General features: G+C 41.2%; 3 protein-coding genes, 1 non-coding gene and 1 pseudogene across 4 annotated transcripts; 4 read left to right on the forward strand and 1 right to left on the reverse strand.

Moving 5' to 3' along the window:
* The first annotated feature begins 2,663 nt into the window (after positions 1–2,663).
* LOC124173417 (histone H4-like) lies at positions 2,664–3,215 on the forward strand. Its single transcript, XM_046552901.1, has one exon. The coding sequence runs from the start codon at positions 2,745–2,747 to the stop codon at positions 3,138–3,140; it is 396 nt and encodes a 131-aa protein (XP_046408857.1). The 5' UTR covers positions 2,664–2,744; the 3' UTR covers positions 3,141–3,215.
* Positions 3,216–4,149: 934 nt separating this feature from the next.
* LOC124173421 (histone H2A) lies at positions 4,150–4,578 on the reverse strand. Its single transcript, XM_046552904.1, has one exon. It carries the CDS (start codon positions 4,531–4,533, stop codon positions 4,159–4,161), a length of 375 nt encoding a protein of 124 aa, XP_046408860.1. The 5' UTR covers positions 4,534–4,578; the 3' UTR covers positions 4,150–4,158.
* Positions 4,579–4,688: 110 nt separating this feature from the next.
* LOC124173428 (histone H2B) lies at positions 4,689–5,163 on the forward strand. Its single transcript, XM_046552909.1, has one exon. It carries the CDS (start codon positions 4,752–4,754, stop codon positions 5,121–5,123), a length of 372 nt encoding a protein of 123 aa, XP_046408865.1. The 5' UTR covers positions 4,689–4,751; the 3' UTR covers positions 5,124–5,163.
* A 3,301-nt stretch (positions 5,164–8,464) lies between these two features.
* On the forward strand, positions 8,465–8,589 carry LOC124173434 (annotated as a pseudogene).
* Positions 8,590–18,022: 9,433 nt separating this feature from the next.
* On the forward strand, positions 18,023–18,141 carry LOC124173436. The gene has a single exon (XR_006868555.1). It is a non-coding gene; the product is annotated as a 5S ribosomal RNA (ribosomal RNA).
* The last annotated feature ends 5,886 nt before the right edge of the window (positions 18,142–24,027 follow it).

Below are 24,027 nucleotides of genomic sequence, written 5' to 3' on the forward strand. Positions count from 1 at the left end.
AGCATGTAGATTGGGGCTGTCAACGCACTAACGCGCGTGGGACGATTCTTAACAGTTTCGTCTCTGATGGCGCGTGTAATGTCGAAGTGCCGCTCACGGCGACACACGTTGATTCCTTTGGCAACATGGATATTCTCGATCTCTGCGTGACAAAAAATATCCACCGAATTTCTACTCCCAAAGTAATTGACGATCTTTCCAGCGACCACTTCCCGATCCAAATGCATGTTTGGTGTTCGCCTGAAGAGTTCACTCCGTCACCTTCAGTGAAAACCAATTGGCAATTTTTTGTCAATCATTCTAACGATTCCTTTTCCCAAATTCCAATCCCAACCTTAGCCACCCCTGATGCAATTGACGCGCATGTCGAGTTAATAACATCTAAACTCCTTGACGCCCATGCCCTTGCTTCCCTTCCATACTTCCGGCCACCGGCCGATCCAAATATCCTTCCTGACCATATCCTTGAACTCATGAAGGAACGAAACCGAATGCGTAGACGATGGATTCGGAGACATGACGTTACTGACAGAAAACTTTACAATTTTCTTGCCGCTCGAGTGAAGCAAGAAATTGCACGACATCGTAGGGAATTATGGATGAACAAAATTAATTCTCTTTCTGTTGACGACAACTCCATTTGGAAGTTGGCGCGTTCCCTGACTAAAAAAGGGCCGTTTCAGGTTCCTTTGCGACAAAATGACATGTTCATCCATGACGCTAAGGACAAAGCAGAGATCTTAGCTGACGCCTTTCAGGCCACAATGACACTAAAAGCTGATTGGTCGGTGACTGACGACGACCAAGAAGCAGAAATAGAGTATTCAGCACTTGCAAATACTCCTACTCCTCCATTCATTCCTGCGACTGAGACTGAATTGAGATTACTCATCAAGTATCTCAATCCAAGAAAAGCGTCTGGACTCGACGAGGTGTCGAACAGACAGCTGATGAATGCACCAAGACCTGTCATTCTCCATCTCCTAGCGCTGTTTAATAACTGCATGGCCGCCAGTTATTTTCCATCTGCATGGAAAGCAGCGCGCTTAGTCCTCATTCCTAAACCCGGCAAAGACCCTTCCATTCCTCTAAACCGCCGCCCAATTTCCTTACTTTCGAACATCTCAAAAATGTTCGAAAAAATCATCAAAACCCGTCTCGACCTTTACTTACGGACAAATGACGTTCTCCGCCCGGAGCAAATGGGATTCCGTAAAGGAATCTCAACTTTGCACCAAGTCCTAAGACTAGCTGAATTTGTTGCCCAAGGTTATCAACGCCGTATGTATACGGCAGTGGTTTACCTCGATGTCGCCAAGGCCTTCGATCAAGTGTGGCACAAGGGCCTAATTCTTAAGCTTTGCAGGGCAAACATTCCGCCCGATCTCTTGAAACTCATACAGAGTTTCCTGCACGAGAGAATATTCCAGGTAGCTGAAAGCGGTGAATTGTCGCAAGCGAGAGAAACAAACTGTGGCGTTCCCCAGGGCGCCATTTTGTCACCAACAATCTTCAACCTCTATGTCAATGACCTTCCTTCTTCTCCACAAACTCAAACTTTCATGTTTGCCGATGATACCGCAATAGCGGCTCAATCCTGGAGCGGCATTTACGCTTTGCGTAAACTTCAAACCCATCTTTCTCTTCTTGAAAAGTGGACTGTTTCGTCGAAGATGACAATCAACGCTGCCAAAAGCAGTCTTGTCGTCTTTCAACGACGAAAAAAACCTATTTCCAATTCCCTTACCTTTAATTCCTGCAAAGTACCAATGGTTTCAAAACACAAATTCTTAGGGTTACATTTCGACTCCAAATTACTCTGGTCCGCGCACGTAAAGCAAGCCTTGAAATCAGCAACAGCAACTAGGATAGCTCTTAGTTGCTTTCTAAATTCGCGATCTGCGATCGCTAGAAAGGACAAGGTGACGCTGTACAAATCCTACATTCGACCTCGGCTGCTTTACGGGTGCGAAGTGTTCGGCAGCACTTCCCTTACGAATATCAAACGCTTAGAAACATTCCAAAATCGTACTCTGCGCTACATCACAAACCAACGTAGACTCATACCAATTACCGAAATAAGACGCGCTCACAAGGTACCCAAGATACACGAGTTCATCAAGTCACAAGCTGTGCGACTTCAGAACTCCCTTTCACGCAACCCGCTCACAAAAACTCTATGGGATTACCCAGTACATTTTAAACGCTTCAAAAGCTACAGACTTCCAAAAGAAATATTATTTCGCTAATACCGAATTCTTTCCTATGTCTTTTCTTTCAAAATAATTAGTAGTATTGTATTGTTGTTGAAAAAATAAGAAAATATACTTAAAACAAAAAAAAAATATATAAAATTGTTCAAAATCAAGCAAAAAAAATAATAAAAACTTGATAAAATGTACAAAAAAAAATAATAAAATGAACAAAATGCATTGTATGCAACAAAAAAATGATAAAATTGTGTAAAAATCAAAAAAGAAGTGTCATAAAAATATTTGAAATGTCATTTTGGGGCCACTCAGGGCCGTTTCACGGCTTCAGTCGCCGTTAGTATGTAGTCTTGTTAACTTTAGAGTGCTTTTGCACATGCTCACTAGAAGCCTGTCTTTCTAATTCTCCTTCACTAACACTGGAAAGGTAACACTGGTCCCTATACACTTAAATCGTCAATTTTCCCTGATTTTCGCACTTGCGAAAAAATCACCGCCGCCGAAGAGGTGGTATATATACTCACCGGAGGCTGGATGGATATTGGGTATAAAAGCCCCATCAAAATTGAGAGGATCGATCGATCGCAACCACGATTCTCTCACCGAGACAGCAGCAACATGACTGGACGTGGCAAGGGAGGAAAAGGCTTGGGGAAAGGAGGCGCCAAGCGTCATCGCAAGGTTCTTCGCGACAACATCCAGGGCATCACCAAGCCAGCCATTCGCCGTTTGGCCCGCCGTGGAGGAGTCAAGCGTATCTCCGGACTCATCTACGAGGAGACCCGCGGTGTCCTCAAGGTGTTCCTGGAGAACGTGATCCGTGACGCCGTCACCTACACCGAACACGCCAAGAGGAAGACCGTTACCGCCATGGACGTCGTGTACGCCCTCAAGCGCCAGGGACGCACCCTGTACGGATTCGGTGGTTAGATTTCCATCGTGGCAGCAGCCCATTACATCTGGCAGCTGCATCATCGAATAACAAAGGTCCTTTTCAGGACCATAGAACATGCAGGATATTATTTGCCATTGCTTAAACACGTCGCAATCACAGAAATGTGATGTCAACGATAACAAATGAAATATCAGGTAATGATGGAGTGTAAATAAAAGAACATCAATGGAATACAACTTATTTTGTCACTAATCACAAAATTAAGTAAGTTATTATGCTATTAAACCTAATACGTTCATCCATACTGAAAGTTCATTTAGTAAACTGCTGAGGGACGATCAATGTGTTTTTTTTATCCATCCAAGTTAAGCGACTTCAACAATAATGGTCGCTCAGTGTTCCATTCCCAGTACTAATTGTTGCAGTTTCAAGCGGCACAAGCCGTTGCCATTGTCGTCTATTGATAGTGTGTTGCGTTACTTAGCAACGACCAAATGCCTTCATCGCTTTTGTAACAATTCTTCGGCCGAATGCGGTGATTGTGACATATTGTTAGACATCGCCTATCAGTTACTTAGAAACGCACTGCTGCCAACATATTTTAAATTTGCTACATAGTATCGCGACTTTTTTGCTACTTTGGATATCCATTCAAATGTGTTCCTTGACACATTGTTATGCATCATTAATTAAGAAACGCACAGCTGCCACAATGTTTTCAAATTTCTACATAGTAGCGCTACGTTTTCCTTGCATTGCATATCATTTCCACTGTTTTACTTTTTCACAGCGAAGCTATACTAGATCAACAATTTTTTCCCTTCATTACACTTCACCCGTCAATATTATTAAATGTATTATAATTATCTACAAGCATTACTACTTGACAACTCGATTCACCTACATGACAAATGGAAAGTAATTTCTAGACTATTTTTCGTGCGTATTTTGGGAAGTATACCAATTTTTGACATAGTCGTAAGACTGACAGACCTTGATGGTTTGCGGTCCTAAAAAGGACCATTTTTTATTATCTTCCAAGAAAGAGATCGCTTAAGCCTTCTTCTCGGTCTTCTTGGGCAGAAGCACGGCCTGGATGTTGGGCAAGACACCACCCTGGGCGATGGTGACGCCTGAGAGGAGCTTGTTCAACTCCTCGTCGTTACGGATGGCCAGTTGGAGGTGACGAGGGATGATCCTAGTCTTCTTGTTGTCACGGGCGGCGTTACCGGCCAACTCCAAAACTTCTGCGGCGAGGTACTCCATGACGGCGGCCAGGTACACGGGGGCACCGGCACCGACACGCTCGGCGTAGTTGCCCTTGCGGAGAAGACGGTGAATACGTCCCACGGGGAACTGAAGTCCGGCCCTGCTGGAACGGGACTTGGACTTCCCCTTGACTTTGCCTCCCTTTCCTCGTCCGGACATGATGAATCAAGTTGTTTTCGGCGCTACGGTGCAGACCTCACGACGAATCGTTGACAGCGGACAGCTCCCCGTGTGGTTTATACATATTCTGGGCTGCCGCTGGCCGGTGCCTCAGCCTAATCGACCAATCGCGAATCGGCTGGTCCTGCCTCTACGGGTTATAAACTGACCCAGGATTTTTCAGATACATCTCGCTGCTACGCAACGTTGATACCAACATGCCACCCAAGACTAGCGGAAAGGCTGCCAAGAAGGCCGGCAAGGCCCAGAAGAACATCTCCAAGGGAGACAAGAAGAAGAAGCGCAGGAGGAAGGAGAGCTACGCAATCTACATCTACAAGGTGTTGAAGCAGGTCCACCCTGACACCGGTATCTCCTCCAAGGCCATGAACATCATGAACTCCTTCGTCAACGACATCTTCGAGAGGATCGCCGCCGAGGCTTCCCGTCTCGCTCACTACAACAAGCGCTCCACCATCACCTCCAGGGAGGTGCAGACCGCCGTCAGGCTCCTGCTCCCCGGTGAACTGGCCAAGCACGCCGTGTCTGAGGGCACCAAGGCTGTGACCAAGTACACCAGCTCCAAGTAAATTACTTGGTAGCGCCCCAACGGCCCTTTTTAGGGCCCTACATCATTCAGTGTGATGTTTCCATTGCTTACTTCAACGACAAAAACGAAGTTCCACTTTAAAATTCACAACGGTAGTCCATATCTCATTTTTAGTGCTCAGAAGGTCCTAATTTTTATGATTAATCCTTGGTTGCCATAGCAACAGATTGTTGATCATTCATCAGTTATTTCATTCCAACAGTCTGTGATTGTTGCCGTCGCATTGTCAAAGCGAAGTGTGACGGTGTCTCCGGGCTCTCTCAAATGTTCAAGTTCAAAAGTCGTTTTTCCACGAGCGTAACAGATATAATGTTCCCACAAATTAATAATTTATGCAACATTATTTTCTCTTTCCTTATCTTCATGGCAGATGTTTTTCCTTTCCCTCTATCGCGTACATGAATTTCTACTATCGCTATATGTAAAGTCCTCCGTAACGTCTCCACAGTTCCTCGTTGCATGACAATCCGTCCAGTGCGTTCAAATTTTGTCTACTTGCAGCCGCACGAGACGATCGTTAATGTTATTTCCTTGTTATGACAACAAAAGGCACTTTGTTACTCAGAAAACTGGTGGGACAGTTTCTCTTACGTCAAACCGTTTGTCCGTTATTCCATCATTTTCAGTTCACTCCATATTCCACGTTGGCAGCCCATTGTAATCCATCTTCGAAAGCCTCTACTTTGTCACGGGAGGTCCGCGCTTCAGCTGTCTTCCTTTCCGCAACATTTATGAAAACTAACTCTTACAGATCCATTTCCGAAACTGATACTTTTGAAATGGAATTTATGCGCCGTTGATGCTCAATTTCATTCCTGTATGACATTTAACTCCAAATTGTTACAAAGTCAGATAGTGAACTATCGAATCTAATCACCGAATGAGTATAACATTCTTCAAAAGCCATACATATCTTCGCCAACGGCCATACCACGTTGAATACACGTGGGGAGTGGACGTGTTTGCGGAGCGCTCCGTGAGTAAGAGAAGCTCGGTTTCGGACGAATTCTCGCCCGGCGGATGCCCTTGGCTTCGCCCGGGCTTAGTGCCGGGAAAAAGCGATCGTGTTTTGTTTCTTTGATCGCTGAGCGATCTTTTGAAGCGTAGTTTTTTGTCTTAATTTCTGCCAGCGGAGCGCGGAAACGCGATCGGGCGCATAATATCCAATTATGCCGGTGGAAAGGAAGAACACAATTTGCATTAACTTGCAAAATGTCACGGAATCAGTCACGAGCCTGGAAGTGATGACTTTCATGAAGGAGGTTTTAGAAGCGAAACAAGAACACATCATTGGTATGCAGTTTGGCCCGTATAGGAGTGCAGCATATATGAAGCTACAGACCGAGGAGCTGATGAGAATGTACTTAGAAGGACATAAGGGGGAGCTGCCCTTCCCATCCAGGGTCAACCCGAGGGGAATGGCGACAATTGCACCGGCCAGCAAACCCGCTACGTACGTGAGAGTCTGCTATCTTCCCTTTGAAACAGACCACAGTGAGGTATGTAGAGTCATGGGTCAGTACGGGAAAATAGTTACATCTTTCGAAACAACTTGGGGAGGAGAACACGAGTTCAAAGTTAAAAACGGTCATCGGACATTAAAAATGATAATCGAAAAAGATATACCCAATTTTGTGATTATATCGGGTGAAAAGGCCATCATTCACTACGATGGCCAACCGATTACTTGCTCCAGATGTGGCTCGAAAGAGCATGTGCGCATTAGCTGTCCAAAAATATCATTTGGGAATCAGAGAGGGTATAATGAGGTTTTAAAGGGAACGAATGAAGCAAATGAAATGGAACTTGATTTGCCCCAGTTAACGGAAACGTTCGACAGTGAATTTCCCAGCACCAGCAAGCACGCCGTCACTTCTGAGGCGGAAAGGGAGGGGAGTAGAGATAACGACAACGAGAAAGCAAAGAAGCATAACAGACGAGGAGGGAGAGGGTCGCGGGCTGGCAGGCAAAGGGGCGGAAACAGTGAAAGTGATTCGGAGAACAACTCAGACTCGAGGGGAGAAGAGGGTGTGGTTATGGGAAATGCCACAAAAAAAGTAAAATTGGATGACGGTGATAATCTAAAGAAAGTTGAATCGATGAATATGACGCACCGAGTTGGGGATAAAGGGGTAATTTCATTAGACGAAGGGAAGAGTCAAAAGCGCGTCTTCCCTGACCCGACAGCGGACTCAAGTGAGGACAGTACAAATGAATGGCTTAAAAGTACAGGCTCATTATCAGAATATGATTCAGACTTCCTTGACAGGGTGGGCAAAGTGTTTGAAAAAAACAAAACAACCTATATGAAACAGAATGAGAGGGAAAAGAAAAGTGAGGCCAGAGAAACACGGGGAGGAAAGGGAAAACAAAGGAGTAATGAGGAAGGAAATGAAGTGAAGGGGGAAAGTAGTTTCGCAAGACCTGAAGACGTCAAGGCTAGTGACACGAGTGTAAAGGTAGTAACTAAAAGCACGACAAAAACAGACAAGAAAAATAGACAGCCAGGTACGGACTCATCCTCTGAAAGTGACGTATTTAAACGGGAAAAAAAAGCAAGAGTGATGAACGTAATACTTAAAGAAGGGAAGAAATAGATCAAAATGTAAAGGTTTTCTAATATGTCCTCCGCCAATTGCGGAAATTTTGGTTCTTCATTTGAATGTAGATGGTCTTATTCTATGTTTCTATGTATTTGGGATATTTTGGTGATAATGATGTAAATGGGTGAACGTCGGTCCCTCATCAAGGGAGGACGATGTAAACGCACAGATGAAAAAGTGTAAATTTGAGGGTATTTAGGTATGTGATCGGTGGCCTGGTGGATAGGCGCTCGACTCGCGACCAGGAGTGGGCGCGGTCGGGCGTTCGATTCCCCAGGCCTCCAAAAAAATTTTTACAATGTATAAATCTGTCATACAGTAGTAGTAATGAATAAAAATGTTTGAGTTTAATTAAATTGTCAAAAATACGAAGATGACTTCGTAAAAATAATTAAAAACTTTTGCTCCATTTTGACAAAAAAGAACATGTCTAAGAAGAATTTAGTGCAAAAATTTTGTGTTATGTGCAGCAAGTGATGGTGGCCTGGTGGATCGGCGTTCGGCCAGTGAGTGGATGAATGGAATGAATGTGGCCGGGCGTTCGAATCCCCAGGCCCCCAACTAAAAAGAAGAAGAATAATAATGAGTTAATATTTGGTCAAACAAAAAATATTTTTGGTATGTTCTGTGATAAATTTTTATATGTTATAATTTTAAAATTCGTAAATGAAAAGACTGTATGATAAATGTATAAAAAAAATGTTGTAAATCTTGGCAAATAAATACTAATTACTTTGAAAAAAAAAATACACCGGTTCTCGTCCGATCACCGAAGTTAAGCAACGTCGGGCCCGGATAGTACTTGGATGGGTGACCGCCTGGGAACACCGGGTGCTGTTGGTATCACTTTTTATTTTTTTCCCCTATCCTTATGAGAACTAATTACAAGTTATTCACCACATGCATGCGTTGAAGGATGTGCATTGCATTTTCTTTTACGTGAAATGGCAGTACTCCCACTTCCTTCAAGTGAAACGATTGAAACACGCCACTTCAGTTTTCCCAGTTAACTTTTCCTTATCGCGCAGAACGCTGCCTTTGTGCAGTCCATGCCATTTCTTAGGCCCATACCATTCCTTCCGTATTCTACACGTAAGTTACTCACATCGTACATACTGAAAAAAATCATTTCGCTCGAGTAAATTCCGTAAGTATAGTAAATGACATCTCATGAAGGAAACGTCGGTGATTACAGCGAAAATTATATTGTTCCACGAACGATCGATATAACTTTTTTATTCACCACTCTTGGATAATATATTTCTGTTCCTAGGTTGATACATTCGTTGTCATTCGTAGAGAAACCGCGCTTAAAACAGTCAAGCCCGGAAAATTTACATAAAGTAATGTAACGCCGAACAATGTACTTCTCGAAATTATTCCTTGAGAGAACTGCTTTTCCTGTCTGCATTCCATAATGCTCCATTTCCTGCGAATCCATTTTTAAAATGAAATGCATACCCAAAATAATTTCGATCATGAAACAGTTGACACAACAACAGGCGACATTCACTAAGCGATGGGAGCTGAAAGAAATCGCCATTACAGTAACAAGCACACCGTTGCTACAGACATTTTTCAGAAACACATTTTCAAATATCGAGTACATGAAATAACGGAATTGAGAGACACTAAAGCACATCCAACTACTGCGGGAAACTGGCAACTATTAAACTTAAAAAAATATTTTAACTCAGCTACCACGAGCTATGCATTGCCAGAAAATGCCGAGAAAAATTCTTTAAAAAAAGAAGACGAAGGTCAATTTGTGAAATGCTTTCAACGATTAGTATTCTCCTTTAAGATTTTCTGGAAACGAAAATTAATTCATAGCGTAATAATTAAAACCCTGCTACGTGCGATTCCCTTCATTAACCGGATCGGCTATTGATCATTCATCATTCCTTTTCTTACACGTGTGTTGCGTCAAAAGGTGGAAGATACAAACGACGTAATGTCAGGTGTCACTGACAAACTTGCAACAATGTAATAATTAATCTCGTCATCCGCATCCCGGGACAAGTATTGCATCGTGAGTGCTCAAAAAGTAACACGCGCTGCCGCTAGATGGTGCGACGGAGGCCACTCCGCAGTCCGGTGCCTGCCTCGCCGGGCGCGTGCAAACACAAGTTTGAACGTTCGATCCCCCGAGGGAGAGCGCACCCGGGCTATTGTTTACGACCGAGGTCAACAATGCCAATGCATACGCTGTCGAGTCCTCGGATCTTGACTGTCTCGAACAATTACTATTAATGACAGCAATGGCACATAGCCTTTTCGTCCGAAGACGCAAAGCTTGCGTCCGTTTCGCACGTAAAACCACTTATAAATTCAATCTATGAACACATCATTGTAAACCTGCACATTTCTCATCGTTGGTGAATGTTAATTTTGACTGAAGGAAATTAAATCCGGGCAATGCTATTAACTGCCGACCACCGAGCGTCGCTCGGCGTATCGCATTTTATTTTCGCGTTCAAAACTAGCGGACCACTTCCACTCCCATACGAATTGAGTTCCTGCAAGTCTCGACACGCACACTGACTAGGCAGCCGGTATCGGGGGTGTCGAGCCTGGAGAAAAGCAAAACAAAATGCTGTCGTCCGAACTTGCGTGTCATGCGATGGATAAAATTGTGCTCCCGGAACATGAAGGACGCAATTTCTTTCTTTCATTATGTCTCGTTTACGTTGTAATGGCACGCCTGCAATCGGTTAAACGAAAAAAAAGCTTGCAGATGCATTCGAGAAATACATTAATCGCGGAGTTGTTTCGTGAACGATTCATTACATCAATTCCATTACAGATTTATTGTAACAGTTACTCATCAAACGCACGACGTCCTACGAAGCACAATTTCGACGGCCTATCAAAGACAATGAAACGCAAACGTACGATACTTACTATCGATACTTAATTCGCAACAATAAGAATTTTTCAATGCAAGCAATTAGTAGTGGTACACTTCCCACACGCAAATCGGTGCAACAACTTCAGCGTCAGTACTTGTTCAAACAATTGAAAACAACTGCAATGAAACCAGCAAACACCCGGTTGCTAAGGATAATTAGCACGTCAACAATCACATTTCTCATTCCCTTCCCCGGGAAAGACCAGCGATTATAAAGTTTGATGTAATGACATCGAGTAATTATCACCCATGGCGAAACCTTTTGAAATTTCGAGCCCCTACGGTTACCTCGTAACAATCAGTAACGCATTGAAAGAGCACAGTTTACATTTTTTCCCGAAAATCATAACACATGCGGTGTGCGAAAATGAGTGTCGAGGACTTAAAATAGTCTTCGACGCTTTGCACAATGCGTTCCCACATTTCCGATAACCAACGATGAACATAATTTTGCAAAATCACAAATAAACTTGCGTATGAGTGCCGCTACTTACAACATTTCACGGTTTCCATTCAATCATATGACAATGGCGTTTTGCTGGTCTCCAATTTCACGAGTCTGAGGAAACGTTTGTGATTTGACGTTTTACAATTAATTCCTTTTCCATATCCGATAAAATTCTTTTGGCCTCCGTGATGCTAACACTACGCTTTTCAAGTCACATGTCAACTTAACACAGCATTACCATGGAATGTTATCGTTGCCCTAATTAATTATGTAGTTCCACTGCGAAGAAGTTATGAAATATCACACAAGGAATTATATTCGGACGAAAGGCACGTTAACAATAATCAACGCCGGCTGACAGTGGAAATGCGGTGTGCACTATTCGACATCGCTGACTGCTTTCATAACAGCAGTCCAAATACATAGCATTACACTTATTATTAATCCGGATCTGCCAATGCACATAACTTCACACATACAGAGTATACGACCACGATGTAACACCGTAAACACTTCCATTAAAATATTCCGTAATAAATTTTGTGAAACCAAACAATCCGTTGCTAAGGAATTCGCGAAAAATGTTCTTCCTTCAACTCCTTCGTCAACATTTCAAACAGTGCACAGTGCCTAAGATACAAAGTGCAAGGGAAAACCATCAACGTCTTAGCACATTCAAAGGCAAACACTTTTAAATTATGCCACGATTCACTCAACTTGAAACAATTAAGGACGCCACGAGTAATTTATGTTTTCTTACGATGCACAATTAAACGCTGGGATCAATCAACCGTCATCATCGTCAAACAGTGTATTAATCACATCACAGTTCACTTTTCTACACAAAAGAGAAAGCCAAGGAATAACACAGACAACGATTATGAATGTAAAAAGTGGAAAAATAAGTAACAGCGTACTTACTCGGCTCTTCGGCTGTAGATCACAATCGCTGTTGTCAACACACTTCATTCCCGTACATTTCACTAACTTTTCCTATGCATCCAGCGACACAGACACTTTCAATCCTTTCCTCACGATTGCCAAGCGTCACAAAGAACACTACAGAACCGGCGTTATGTCAGTTACAGCTGATAAACATTATACAATTATCACTGATATTAGTTACTCGCGACGTCTTCTCACCACAGCTGCCGCAGCAAGAGCGATCGAGTGGTAATACAGATTCGGCCGCTAGATGGTGCGGGGGGAACCTCCAGCAGTCCACTGCGCGCATCGCTGTTGGGAATTAGGAATCGCGCGTGGGAAAGCAATTGGGATAATTATTCGCAACGCAGCGGCAATATGCGAATCCTTGCCATACCTAATGAACCATCGATTGTCAATTGTCGTGAACTATTAATGTTCTCCACAACAATGGCACATCGAACGACCAAATCCCCGCCTTAAAGTCGCATATAATATCGTAAATTAAGCCAAGATTCAAGCGCAATGTGGTGAACATTTGCATAATTGGAATATAGAGTACTCTTGTACCTCAAAATATCCACCAAAACGTACCGCATGATGCAGAGTCTTACGTGGTTTTCGACGATTTCCAAGCGATTTCAAACCAATATATCAAGTACGGATGTCACTGTTAACATTCGTATGGCGAAGGAAATGATGTAGCAATCAGGAATTACTGAAAGAGGCAGTACAATATGGGAAATGTTTGTGAGTTTGCCTTTGACGTTTGAAAAGTAATTCCTCTACTACGTCCGATAACATTCCTTGGGCTCCGTTATGCTAACAGTTCGCTTTTAAAATCACATGTTAAGTTATCACAGCTTACCATAAAACTGCCCAAATTATTTACGTTACAATATCCCTGCCCTAATTATTTACGTTATTCCGCTGCCAAGAAAAAATGAAATAGCACAAAAGGAATTACATTCCCACGAAAGGAACGTTAAGAATAACCAACGACGCCTGACGGTAGGAATGGGACGTGTAATCGTCAACATCGTTAATTGTTCTTTCATTGCACTTGCTAGACTTAGCATTGACACGTATTACTAATCAAGATCTGCCAATTAAAATCACTTCACTCATGCAAATTTAAGGACGACGATATAACACGCTAAACACTTCCATTTAATTATTCCGTATTCACTAATGTGAAACCAGCAATCCGTTGCTAAGGAAGAAATTAGCGAAAAATATTCTTCCTTCCACTCTTTCGTCAACATTTCAAACAGTGCACAGTGCCTAACATACAAAGTGCAAGGGATAACCATCAACGCCTTAGCACAGAAAAGGCAAACAGTTTTAAATTAAGCCACGATTCACTCAACTTGTAACAATTAAGGACGCCACGAATAATTTCGGTTTTCTTAGGATACACAATTACACGTTGGGATCAATCAACCGTCATCATCGTCAAACAGTGAATTAATCACTACACAGTTTACTTTTCCACACGAAAGAGAAACGCAAGGAACAACACAGTCAACGAATACGAGCGTGAAAAGTGTTTAAATAAGTAATAGCGTACTTACTCGGCTCGCTGGTTGTGGATCACAGTATTCACCTGCACGGCTATCAGAATCGCTGTTTTCATCACACTATTGATTCTCGTGCATTTCACTCACTTTTCCTATACATCCATCGACACAGACACTTTCACTCATTTCCTCGCGTTTGCTGTGCGTCACAAAGAACACTACATAACCGGCGTTATGTGAGTAACCGCTGATAAACATGGACTAATTATAACTGATAATAATTATTCGCGTCGTCTTCTCACGACAGCTACCGCTGATCGAGTAGTAATTCAGAATCCGCCGACAGATGGCGCGGGAGGCCTTTTCGCAGTCGCTCGCCGTGGACGTCCAGAGCGGAATTTGAAATATCGTCTCTCGGTGGGATTTCTATCCCGGATTGCGACTCGGCGCAAGTATGCGAACGCTAGCCACGATGAATGATTTATCGACTCATCCGCGGTCAATTGTCGTGAAATGCGGAAAAACAAATGTTGTCATTTACAACAATGAAACACCGCACTGTATTCCAACGACGCGAAGCACGGAATATATGTAAATAATCCATTCATCAAACACAGTATCGTTTAAACGTACATGATCGGAACACGACCGCCTCGTAAATGATCATCTGCCAGTGAAGTGACGACTGTCAAGCGGTGTCTTTCCTCCGCCCGCGATTTGCATTTCATTTCGGCGTTCGGAGGAAGCGGACCGCTTCGACTCCAGGCAGGAATACACTCCGTGCGGCTGACGATTCTCGGCATCGCGGGTGCAGGGCAGGGGGCCGCGAGGCAGAGAACATCTCGGACGTAGGTGCTCGTCGCGATAACACGGATAAGCGGGGAAAGAACTCGGCTCGGTTATACCTTAGGTTAGGTGATTAGAAGTGATTCATTGATTAGCCGTAAATACCGGACCATTTCATTAGCATATCGATTCCGCGACGAATGCAGTGAGCGATTTAACTGTTTGTCACCGTTCCTTCCTACTCTGAAAATGTTTCGTGCCCGAGTTGCTGCCCGCAGTTGTCCACGATTCAATTTTACATTTTCCCTAACGGTACCGTAAGTTCTTACTACATTTTTGCATGCCACGGTGAATGACAATCGTTCTCCAGTCTCTTTGCCATCGGAGTGAAGCGGAAATTACATCCTTTCGCGAGCGATCGAAGAATTTCCTTATGCGAATTAATTATTCCTCGTGAGTAGTCAGGTCTACTTTCCTTCCTCGATTGCACCCTACATACGTCAAATATCCTTCCTCTTCTCAATAAGTGATATCGTCACTGTCTGCCAGTGTCAACGACTTATCCTTAAACCGAACTCCCATAGTTGTACATATTCGCAGTACACGAGAAAAGTTCGCAGAGTTTCGGAGTATAGCCGTACATTTAGTCAGTAAAGGGAGAGAACCGATTAATTAATATCTTATGAGTAGGCAATCCACATTTCTCTACACTGTATTAAAACGCACGGAACGACTTAATCCGTAGCAATAAATTTCCGTGCCTTCTGCCTTGAGTATATGTTAATGAACACACTCGTCTCTTCCACAATGATTTTCAAAGCATAACTCAATTATTTGGAAAGCTTTTCGTGACATTGAGCAGTTTCGCTTGAGCGCTGAACGATATAGTTACCCTTAGTAACGAAGTTATTTGGTTTCCTGTTGGCTGTTTGCTACACATAAACATTTCAATGCAAGACGTAACGCGAGTACAGCAAATAATGGAAACTTTGCATCGCTAATTCTTTCAACGTTACGTGCGACGTAACATAGCAACCAACGGTGGAAAATCATGGAATTCGCTTATCAAAAATGCCACTTCTTGCAAGTACTGCTAATTTTTATTAATAGGGGAATGTTGTCTGCTTAATATAAATTGCCTCCCGAAGACATATAAGACACGGGAAAAAAAATTCTGTGGCCTGTAAGTTGACAAATAGCAATCCAATTTCATACACTTTACCCAAATCCTTTGCTGATTTCTACCAAATATTTTGATGTCCCTCGTGAACCGAAAACTTTGATAAATTTAGTCATAACTCCATAATTCTAACATAATTTTTTTTCGTGCACCGCATTGGAAACCATTCTTGCCATTGTGTTACTTCAGCATGTTAATTAGGAATGGTTTGCAAGGGAAATGCAGAAAAAGCGAGAATGTTATTGATATTCTCCCCTTCTTCGGTTACTAGTGAATGACTGCGTCTCGTATTAATATACCATAAATTAACTAATAACAAGCTGGTCGCCTATTTCGCACTTGGCTGCGAACTGTCCGAGTATGGTTCCGCCGCCGCCGCTAGATGGTGCGGCGTGCTTCTCCCGGCGATTCACAGACTCTTTCTCTGCGCACATCGGCCGACGGAAAGGCGGCTACTGAAATAAGAAACATTCCTTCGGGTAACCGCGCGGGTGAGAAAATCCCAGAGCGCCTATTTTCCCCTTCATTAAATCACGGGAATGAAAGAAAATTCTAAAATGTGATGCATCATTCCCAATGCAGTCCCCCGTGACTTTGAAATAAATTTTTAGCCGTGGTGGACACGGAATATCGCAAACACCTTTTCCATACACACCGGAGTCGCGTTAAATGCCGGAATCGTCTAAAATTATGCTCCCTCGTCACGAGCATTTTCTTTCGTTGCAGTTGGAAAGTATTACTTGGCGAATCAGATTATTCAGCGTCCTTAGTGGAAGATGTATTTGTATCCCTCATTCTCTAATTCATTGATGAAGACTGTTTCAGAAAAAACCAGTGCGACGTAATCCATTTCGTGCAGTCAGTTATAAACATTTCCCTCCATACCGTTTCAAAGTTTTATTCGTCCACAAATTTTTTGTAACGCACTCTCTCTTCGTGCGAAGTACCGCCACGTGGAAAGAATCCGGGGGTGGGGAAATTCTTGGGTCAACGAAGACAACTTTCCTGGGAACCCGTGTGTGGGGTAGTTCCCACGCTTGGATCCGGGTGGTGGGGGACGGGTTCCCCCACCACGAACCTAAACGCAGCGAGTGGGGCAGGGGACGCCGGGAAGAAAAAAAGAAGTTCCAACGGGCGAATTTTTCAAAAGACGCAATGGCCTCCTTCGTTTGTTTCCCGTCGACGTAAAAAGTGAGTAAGTGTTTTCTATTCATGGCATCATTCAATACCTGCCGTATCGAAAGACTTGCAGGCGAGGATAATCACTCCAATGACAGCAACACATACTTTCATGGCATAGCACCATTAAAAATGTTGGAAAGGTAATCGACTGCCATTAATGGAAGTAGGGTTTTGCAAGGCTTCGAGATAACGTGTAATACTTGAAAAAAAGAAAAAACGCTCAATGTATACCGTTCCTTCGTCAACAGTACACTTTCATTACTTTCACGCAATAGTCATGTCGAGGAATTTATCAATCAATGATCGGTGTACACGTCCAATGAAGTGTTTCCATAGCGCAAGTGAAATTTTAGGGTTGGAAATATTTCCGTCGGGCATACGTTTCACGAAAGCAAATGCCAGTCGCCCGCCTGTATGGGAACATGAAGGGGACTCTTGTTCCCACGGTCGGAAATGGTGGTGGGGGAAGGTACGTCTCCCCGACCGAGAAGCGGCAGCGTGTGACGTAAGCAACTGTCGGTAGGGGAGAACTTTGAATCGAGGTCGGCTCCCTGCCAACGGACAGTTTTTTTGAAGGGGCGCACTATCGTTCGTCATTCCTCCACGTAAATGTTACGAAATCGGTTCGCATCACAGGGGCAGTAATGCCACCTCATAATCGCAATTGGGAAAAAGAGTGAAGCGCGATAAGCGAGGAAGGATAATAATTTCCTATTCCGTAATATAACTCGGAGTAAAACCACGAATTCCTGTCTCCGTGGCAGTGTGTTGGCATTGGGAGATAGATAAATGACATAAAGAAAAATGTATGAATGTAGGGAAAAACATTTTGTTCCAAGAATGGTGAAAACGATTTTTTACACATTGCTTAACCAACAAAGAGCATAACACCGTCAAGTCCGGAAAATGTAGATGAAGAAATTGGAACGACAAGAATTATCTTTCTCAAATTAATTCCCTCGTTACGCATTACATAATCATCTTTTGCCAGAAAATTTCTTTGAAGAAGTAAATGCATCCCTTGCGTTACATCGATCATTAAACAGTCGAAACAACAACAGGCGACATTTACCAATGGATTAAAGCTGAAACGAATCGCCATTACACCAACAAGCACACCGTTACGAAAGACATTTTTCATAAACACATTTTCAAAGATGGACCAAAAGATATAACGGAATTGAGAATTGCTTAAGCATCAAGGGACTGTTGTCTGGAAATGGTAACTATTCAACAGAAACAAAAGCAGATACAACCGCGAAGAAACCAGATCTTCCTTCGATTCTCAAGTCATGATAACTTTTTGAGGATTCGGTCATGTACTCGCCAACGGCCACACCACGTACAATTCACCGGTTCTCGTTCGATCACCGAAGTTAAACTACGTAGGGCCCGGATAGTACTTGGACGGGTGACCGCCTGGGAATACCGGGTGCTGTTGGCATTACTTTTATTCTTCAACTTGTTTAAAAAAAATATTTTCAATCACCTACCGCGAGCAATGCAGAGCCGGAATATGCCGCGAAAATTTCTTTTGAGAAAGAAATGTCACTATGTGAAATATTTTCTACATATTTTATTCGCGTGTTTCAAGAGTGACATTAATGTAGCGTTGGAGAGGAAAGGCTTTGGGAAAAATCCATTTTCAGTCATTACTGCAATCACTTCCTCGGAATTTATTCCCTAATGCGAGAGTTTCGTTGATTCCGATATGTGGTGAATGAGAGAAATAGGTTTGGGAATAATTTTAATTTGCATGCCACGCGACACTTTCCTTCGATCCTCGGTTATCACAGCGGGATTACATACTCTAAAGGCATGGAAATCGGCTTCCGCTTCCCGGTGTCCATTGGGAGATGGCGTGCAGAGGGTTTTTCATTGAATTATTAAAAATAGTTTAAACTACCCAAGTAATTAATAACGGTCATTTTCAGAAAAGATAAGGTTTGAAGATTGTTATCATACCATCGATGTTCAACGGTACATCTCCCTAACCATCCCACGGTACGTTTTCGCGAAAGCACGAAATTTCGATGCTCGATCAACAATACGCCATTACCTTGGCAACGAGGCAAGACGAGAATCAACAACACAGGCGTACGGGTAATGACAGCGCAGCACTCATTGACGTGGAATTAGTTACATTTCTTGGTTAAACGTGGCATTATCGGATGGTATAATACATTGTATCGTATGCTGGACTCATCGCCTGCCGTTTCACGGAACCGTGTCTCGGGAGGTGGTGCGCCCTAGTGGCAGTTGCGGAACTATCGGCTAGGATTCTTGCATCACACAAGAACCTCACGGAATTTGAGTAAAAATTTTAGGTATTAAAACGCAATTTGGAAGTGGTACTCGTCGCAAACACTGTGACAAGTGTTCCCTAATGTGCAAGTGAAGTCCCCGTGTCGATGTTGTCCCCGTGTTTGTGAAATGTATGGTAGAAGAAAGGCGGCGCAAAGTGAAGTGTTGGAAGGCGACAGAGGAAAAATTCGGAAAAAAAATCCGTTATTGCGTGTGAGTGAGAAAATGTGTTAACGCGAAGATATTGGAAGTGCATACTTTCATGTGAATGTGGTAATTATGTCGTTGCATTGCAAATACAACCAATACATCATTTGTTTGTTCAGGCTGAAGTTGGCCGATGTGTAGGAGTTTGCTGATAAGAAAGGCAAACGATAGGGAAATGTGGGCCGTAATGCAGTGAATTCATACATTAATTCTTTCGATAAATTACTGATCATGTTATTAGTTAAAGGCTGGGCGTCGTTAGGGAAATATAATTTTCATGGTTAAATGTTGGAATGAGCTGTTATGTTGTCAACGCTTCGAGAGTACACAAACTGTGTCATTATGGAAATTAGTTTGTTTTATGCAATTAAACAGATCAGGAATAAGTGGTTTACCTTTCTTAGCATTTGAAAAGTTATGTGATGGAAATCGATACCCAAGGAGAGATATCATGATAGGTGAAGTTTGCAATTTGAAAACAAGTCTTAATTGTCGGGGCATTATGCAGAATAACATTGGTATTTGATGTTCGGAAATTGTAAAACTTGACTGGAGTATGCGTTTTAGGAAGTGTATCAATGGAAGCGTTAGTCTATGGGGATAGTTTGGGAATAGAATGATGATTGGGGGAATGTTGATATGTGCAGTTGTGGCATCAGGGCTTGGAGATTACATAATATGTGATATAAATGAAATTGTAATGAGTCGTGCAATGAAACTCGTCAGGAATACGTGCATTAAATCTTCCTTCGTTTTAAAAGTGAACTGGTGTTAATCCGTGAAAAAACATATTTTTGATAAGGGAACGGCAGACATTTGTGTGGCTGAGTAAATGAAATTCCAATTGTGATATTCAAAATTATTCATAAAAACCATAATTACCGAGGGATTTTGACGGGAGACGTTTTAAAACGTTCTTAAAATTAAAACATACGTTAGTGTGGAGTTTCATAGCCTTAGAGTTAATAGTATCAATAATATCCTATTTTGTGCCTGACCGTTTGCTAAACCTCAACTTTCAATATCAACATTATGTCCTATAAACCGTAAAAACCAGCGGATTTCCATGGGGCTACTTTTAAAACGACAGGAAAATGAAGGCAATTATTCGTGACGAATTTCAGTGCGACGGATTTAATAGCTTTAAAAAATATGTGAAGCCCAGGAGCTGACAAAATGCAATTTCAATTGCCATACACAAAATTATTTATAAAAATCTTAATTACCGAGGGATTATGTTGGGAGACGTTTATAATCGTAGATAATATTGAAGCATTCATAAGTGTAGAGTTTCATAGCCCTAGAGTTAGTAATTTCAAAAATATCCCATTTCAAGTGCCTGATATATTGCAAGGGATGAATTTCCAATATACACATTATATCTCATAAACCGTTAGAAGCATCGGATTTTGATGGGACAGGTTTTAAAACGATAGGAGAAATAAGGCAATTGTTGGTGACGAGTGTCAGTGCGATTGAATCAATGGTTTAATTAATATGTTACAATGTGTGAATGACAAAATGACATTAAATGTGTCACACTCAAAATTATTCATAAAAACCATAATTACCGAGGGATTTTGACGGGATGCGTTTTAAAACGTTAACAATAATAAAACATACGTTAGTATCGAGTTTCGTAGCGTTAGAATAATTAGTTTAAAAAATATTCAAGTTGAAGTGACTGAAATATTGCAGAGGCTAAATATTGAATAACAACATTATGTCCTATAAACAGTGAAAACCAGCGGATTTTAGTGGGACAAGTTTTAAAACAATAGGAGAAATAAGGCAATTGTTGGTGACGAGTGTCAGTGCGATTGAATCAATGGTTTAATGAATATGTTACAATGTGTGAATGACAAAATGACATTAAATGTGTCACACTCAAAATTATTCATAAAAACCGTATTTACCGAGGGATTTTGACGGGATGCGTTTTAAAACGTTAACAATAGTAAAACATACGTTACTGTCGAGTTTCGTATCGTTAGAATAATTAGTTTTAAAAATATTCCAGTAGAAGTGCCTGAAATATTGCAGAGGCTAAATATTGAATTACAACATTATGTCCTATAAACAGTGAAAACCAGCGGATTTTGGTGGGACAAGTTTTAAAACAATAGGAGAAATAAGGCAATTGTTGGTGACGAGTGTCAGTGCGATTGAGTCAATGGTTTAATTGATATGTTACAATGTGTGAATGACAAAATGACATTAAATGTGTCAAACTCAAAATTTTTCATAAAAACCATAATTACCGAGGGATTTTGACGGGATGCGTTTTAAAACGTTAACAATAATGAAACATACGTTAGTGTCGAGTTTCGTAGCGTTAGAATAATTAGTTTGAAAAATATTCCAGTTGAAGTGACTGAAATATTGCAGAGGCTAAATATTGAATAACAACATTATGTCCTATAAACAGTGAAAACCAGCGGATTTTGGTGGGACAAGTTTTAAAACAATAGCAGAAATAAGGCAATTGTTGGTGACGAGTGTCAGTGCGATTGAGTCAATGGTTTAATTGATATGTTACAATGTGTGTATGACAAAATGACATTAAATGTGTCACACTCAAAATTATTCATAAAAACCATAATTACCGAGGGATTTTGACGGGATGCGTTTTAAAACGTTAACAATAATAAAACATACGTTAGTGTCGAGTTTCGTAGCGTTAGAATAATTAGTTTGAAAAATATTCCAGTTGAAGTGACTGAAATATTGCAGAGGCTAAATATTGAATAACAACATTATGTCCTATAAACAGTGAAAACCAGCGGATTTTGGTGGGACAAGTTTTAAAACAATGGGAGAAATAAGGCAATTGTTGGTGACGAGTGTCAGTGCGATTGAGTCAATGGTTTAATTGATATGTTACAATGTGTGAATGACAAAATGACATTAAATGTGTCACACTCAAAATTATTCATAAAAACCATAATTACCGAGGGATTTTGACGGGATGCGTTTTAAAACGTTAACAATAATAAAACATACGTTAGTGTCGAGTTTCGTAGCGTTAGAATAATTAGTTTGAAAAATATTCCAGTTGAAGTGACTGAAATATTGCAGAGGCTAAATATTCAATAACAACGTTATGTCCTATAAACAGTGAAAACCAGCGGATTTTGGTGGGACAAGTTTTAAAACAATGGGAGAAATAAGGCAATTGTTGGTGACGAGTGTCAGTGCGATTGAGTCAATGGTTTAATTGATATGTTACAATGTGTGAATGACAAAATGACATTAAATGTGTCACACTCAAAATTATTCATAAAAACCATAATTACCGAGGGATTTTGACGGGATGCGTTTTAAAACGTTAACAATAATAAAACATACGTTAGTGTCGAGTTTCGTAGCGTTAGAATAATTAGTTTGAAAAATATTCCAGTTGAAGTGACTGAAATATTGCAGAGGCTAAATATTCAATAACAACGTTATGTCCTATAAACAGTGAAAACGAGCGGATTTTGGTGGGACAAGTTTTAAAACAATAGGAGAAATAAGGCAATTGTTGGTGACGAGTGTCAGTGCGATTGAATTAATGGTGTAATTAATATGTTACAATGTGTGTATGACAAAATGACATTAAATGTGTCACACTCAAAATTATTCATAAAAACCATAATTACCGAGGGATTTTGACGGGATGCGTTCTAAAACGTTAACAATAGTAAAACATACATTAGTGTCGAGTTTCGTATCGTTAGAATAATTAGTTTAAAAAATATTCCAGTTGAAGTGACTGAAATATTGCAGAGGCTATATATTGAGTAACAACATTATGTCCTATAAACAGTGAAAACCAGCGGATTTTGGTGGGACAAGTTTTAAAACGATAGGAGAAATAAGGCAATTGTTGGTGACGAGTGTCAGTGCGATTGAATCAATGGTTTAATTAATATGTTACAATGTGTGAATGACAAAATGACATTAAATGTGTCACACTCAAAATTATTCATAAAAACCATAATTACCGAGGGATTTTGACGGGATGCGTTTTAAAACGTTAACAATAATAAAACATACGTTAGTATCGAGTTTCGTAGCGTTAGAATAATTAGTTTAAAAAATATTCAAGTTGAAGTGACTGAAATATTGCAGAGGCTAAATATTGAATAACAACATTATGTCCTATAAACAGTGAAAACCAGCGGATTTTAGTGGGACAAGTTTTAAAACAATAGGAGAAATAAGGCAATTGTTGGTGACGAGTGTCAGTGCGATTGAATCAATGGTTTAATTAATATGTTACAATGTGTGAATGACAAAATGACATTAAATGTGTCACACTCAAAATTATTCATAAAAACCGTATTTACCGAGGGATTTTGACGGGATGCGTTTTAAAACGTTAACAATAGTAAAACATACGTTACTGTCGAGTTTCGTATCGTTAGAATAATTAGTTTAAAAAATATTCCAGTAGAAGTGCCTGAAATATTGCGGAGGCTAAATATTGAATTACAACATTATGTCCTATAAACAGTGAAAACCAGCGGATTTTGGTGGGACAAGTTTTAGAACAATAGGAGAAATAAGGCAATTGTTGGTGAAGAGTGTCAGTGCGATTGAATTAATGGTTTAATTAATATGTTACACTCCCTGGCTGTCGACATGAAATTCCTAGGGTCAAACTCAATATTATTTATAAAAACCATAATTACCGAGGGATTTTGACGGGATACCTTTTAAAACGTTAACAACAGTAAAACATACATTAGTGTCGAGTTTCGTATCGTTAGAATAATTAGTTTAAAAAATATTCCAGTTGAAGTGACTGAAATATTGCAGAGGCTAAATATTGAAT

This window comes from Ischnura elegans, unplaced genomic scaffold, assembly GCF_921293095.1.
Source record: "Ischnura elegans unplaced genomic scaffold, ioIscEleg1.1, whole genome shotgun sequence".
NCBI classification, from domain to species: Eukaryota; Metazoa; Arthropoda; class Insecta; order Odonata; family Coenagrionidae; genus Ischnura; species Ischnura elegans.

Coding starts and splice junctions, on each gene's coding strand:
- LOC124173417 (XM_046552901.1), top strand. CDS start 2,745: ATGGATATTGGGTATAAAAGCCCCATCAAAATTGAGAGGATCGATCGA.
- LOC124173421 (XM_046552904.1), bottom strand. CDS start 4,533: ATGTCCGGACGAGGAAAGGGAGGCAAAGTCAAGGGGAAGTCCAAGTCC.
- LOC124173428 (XM_046552909.1), top strand. CDS start 4,752: ATGCCACCCAAGACTAGCGGAAAGGCTGCCAAGAAGGCCGGCAAGGCC.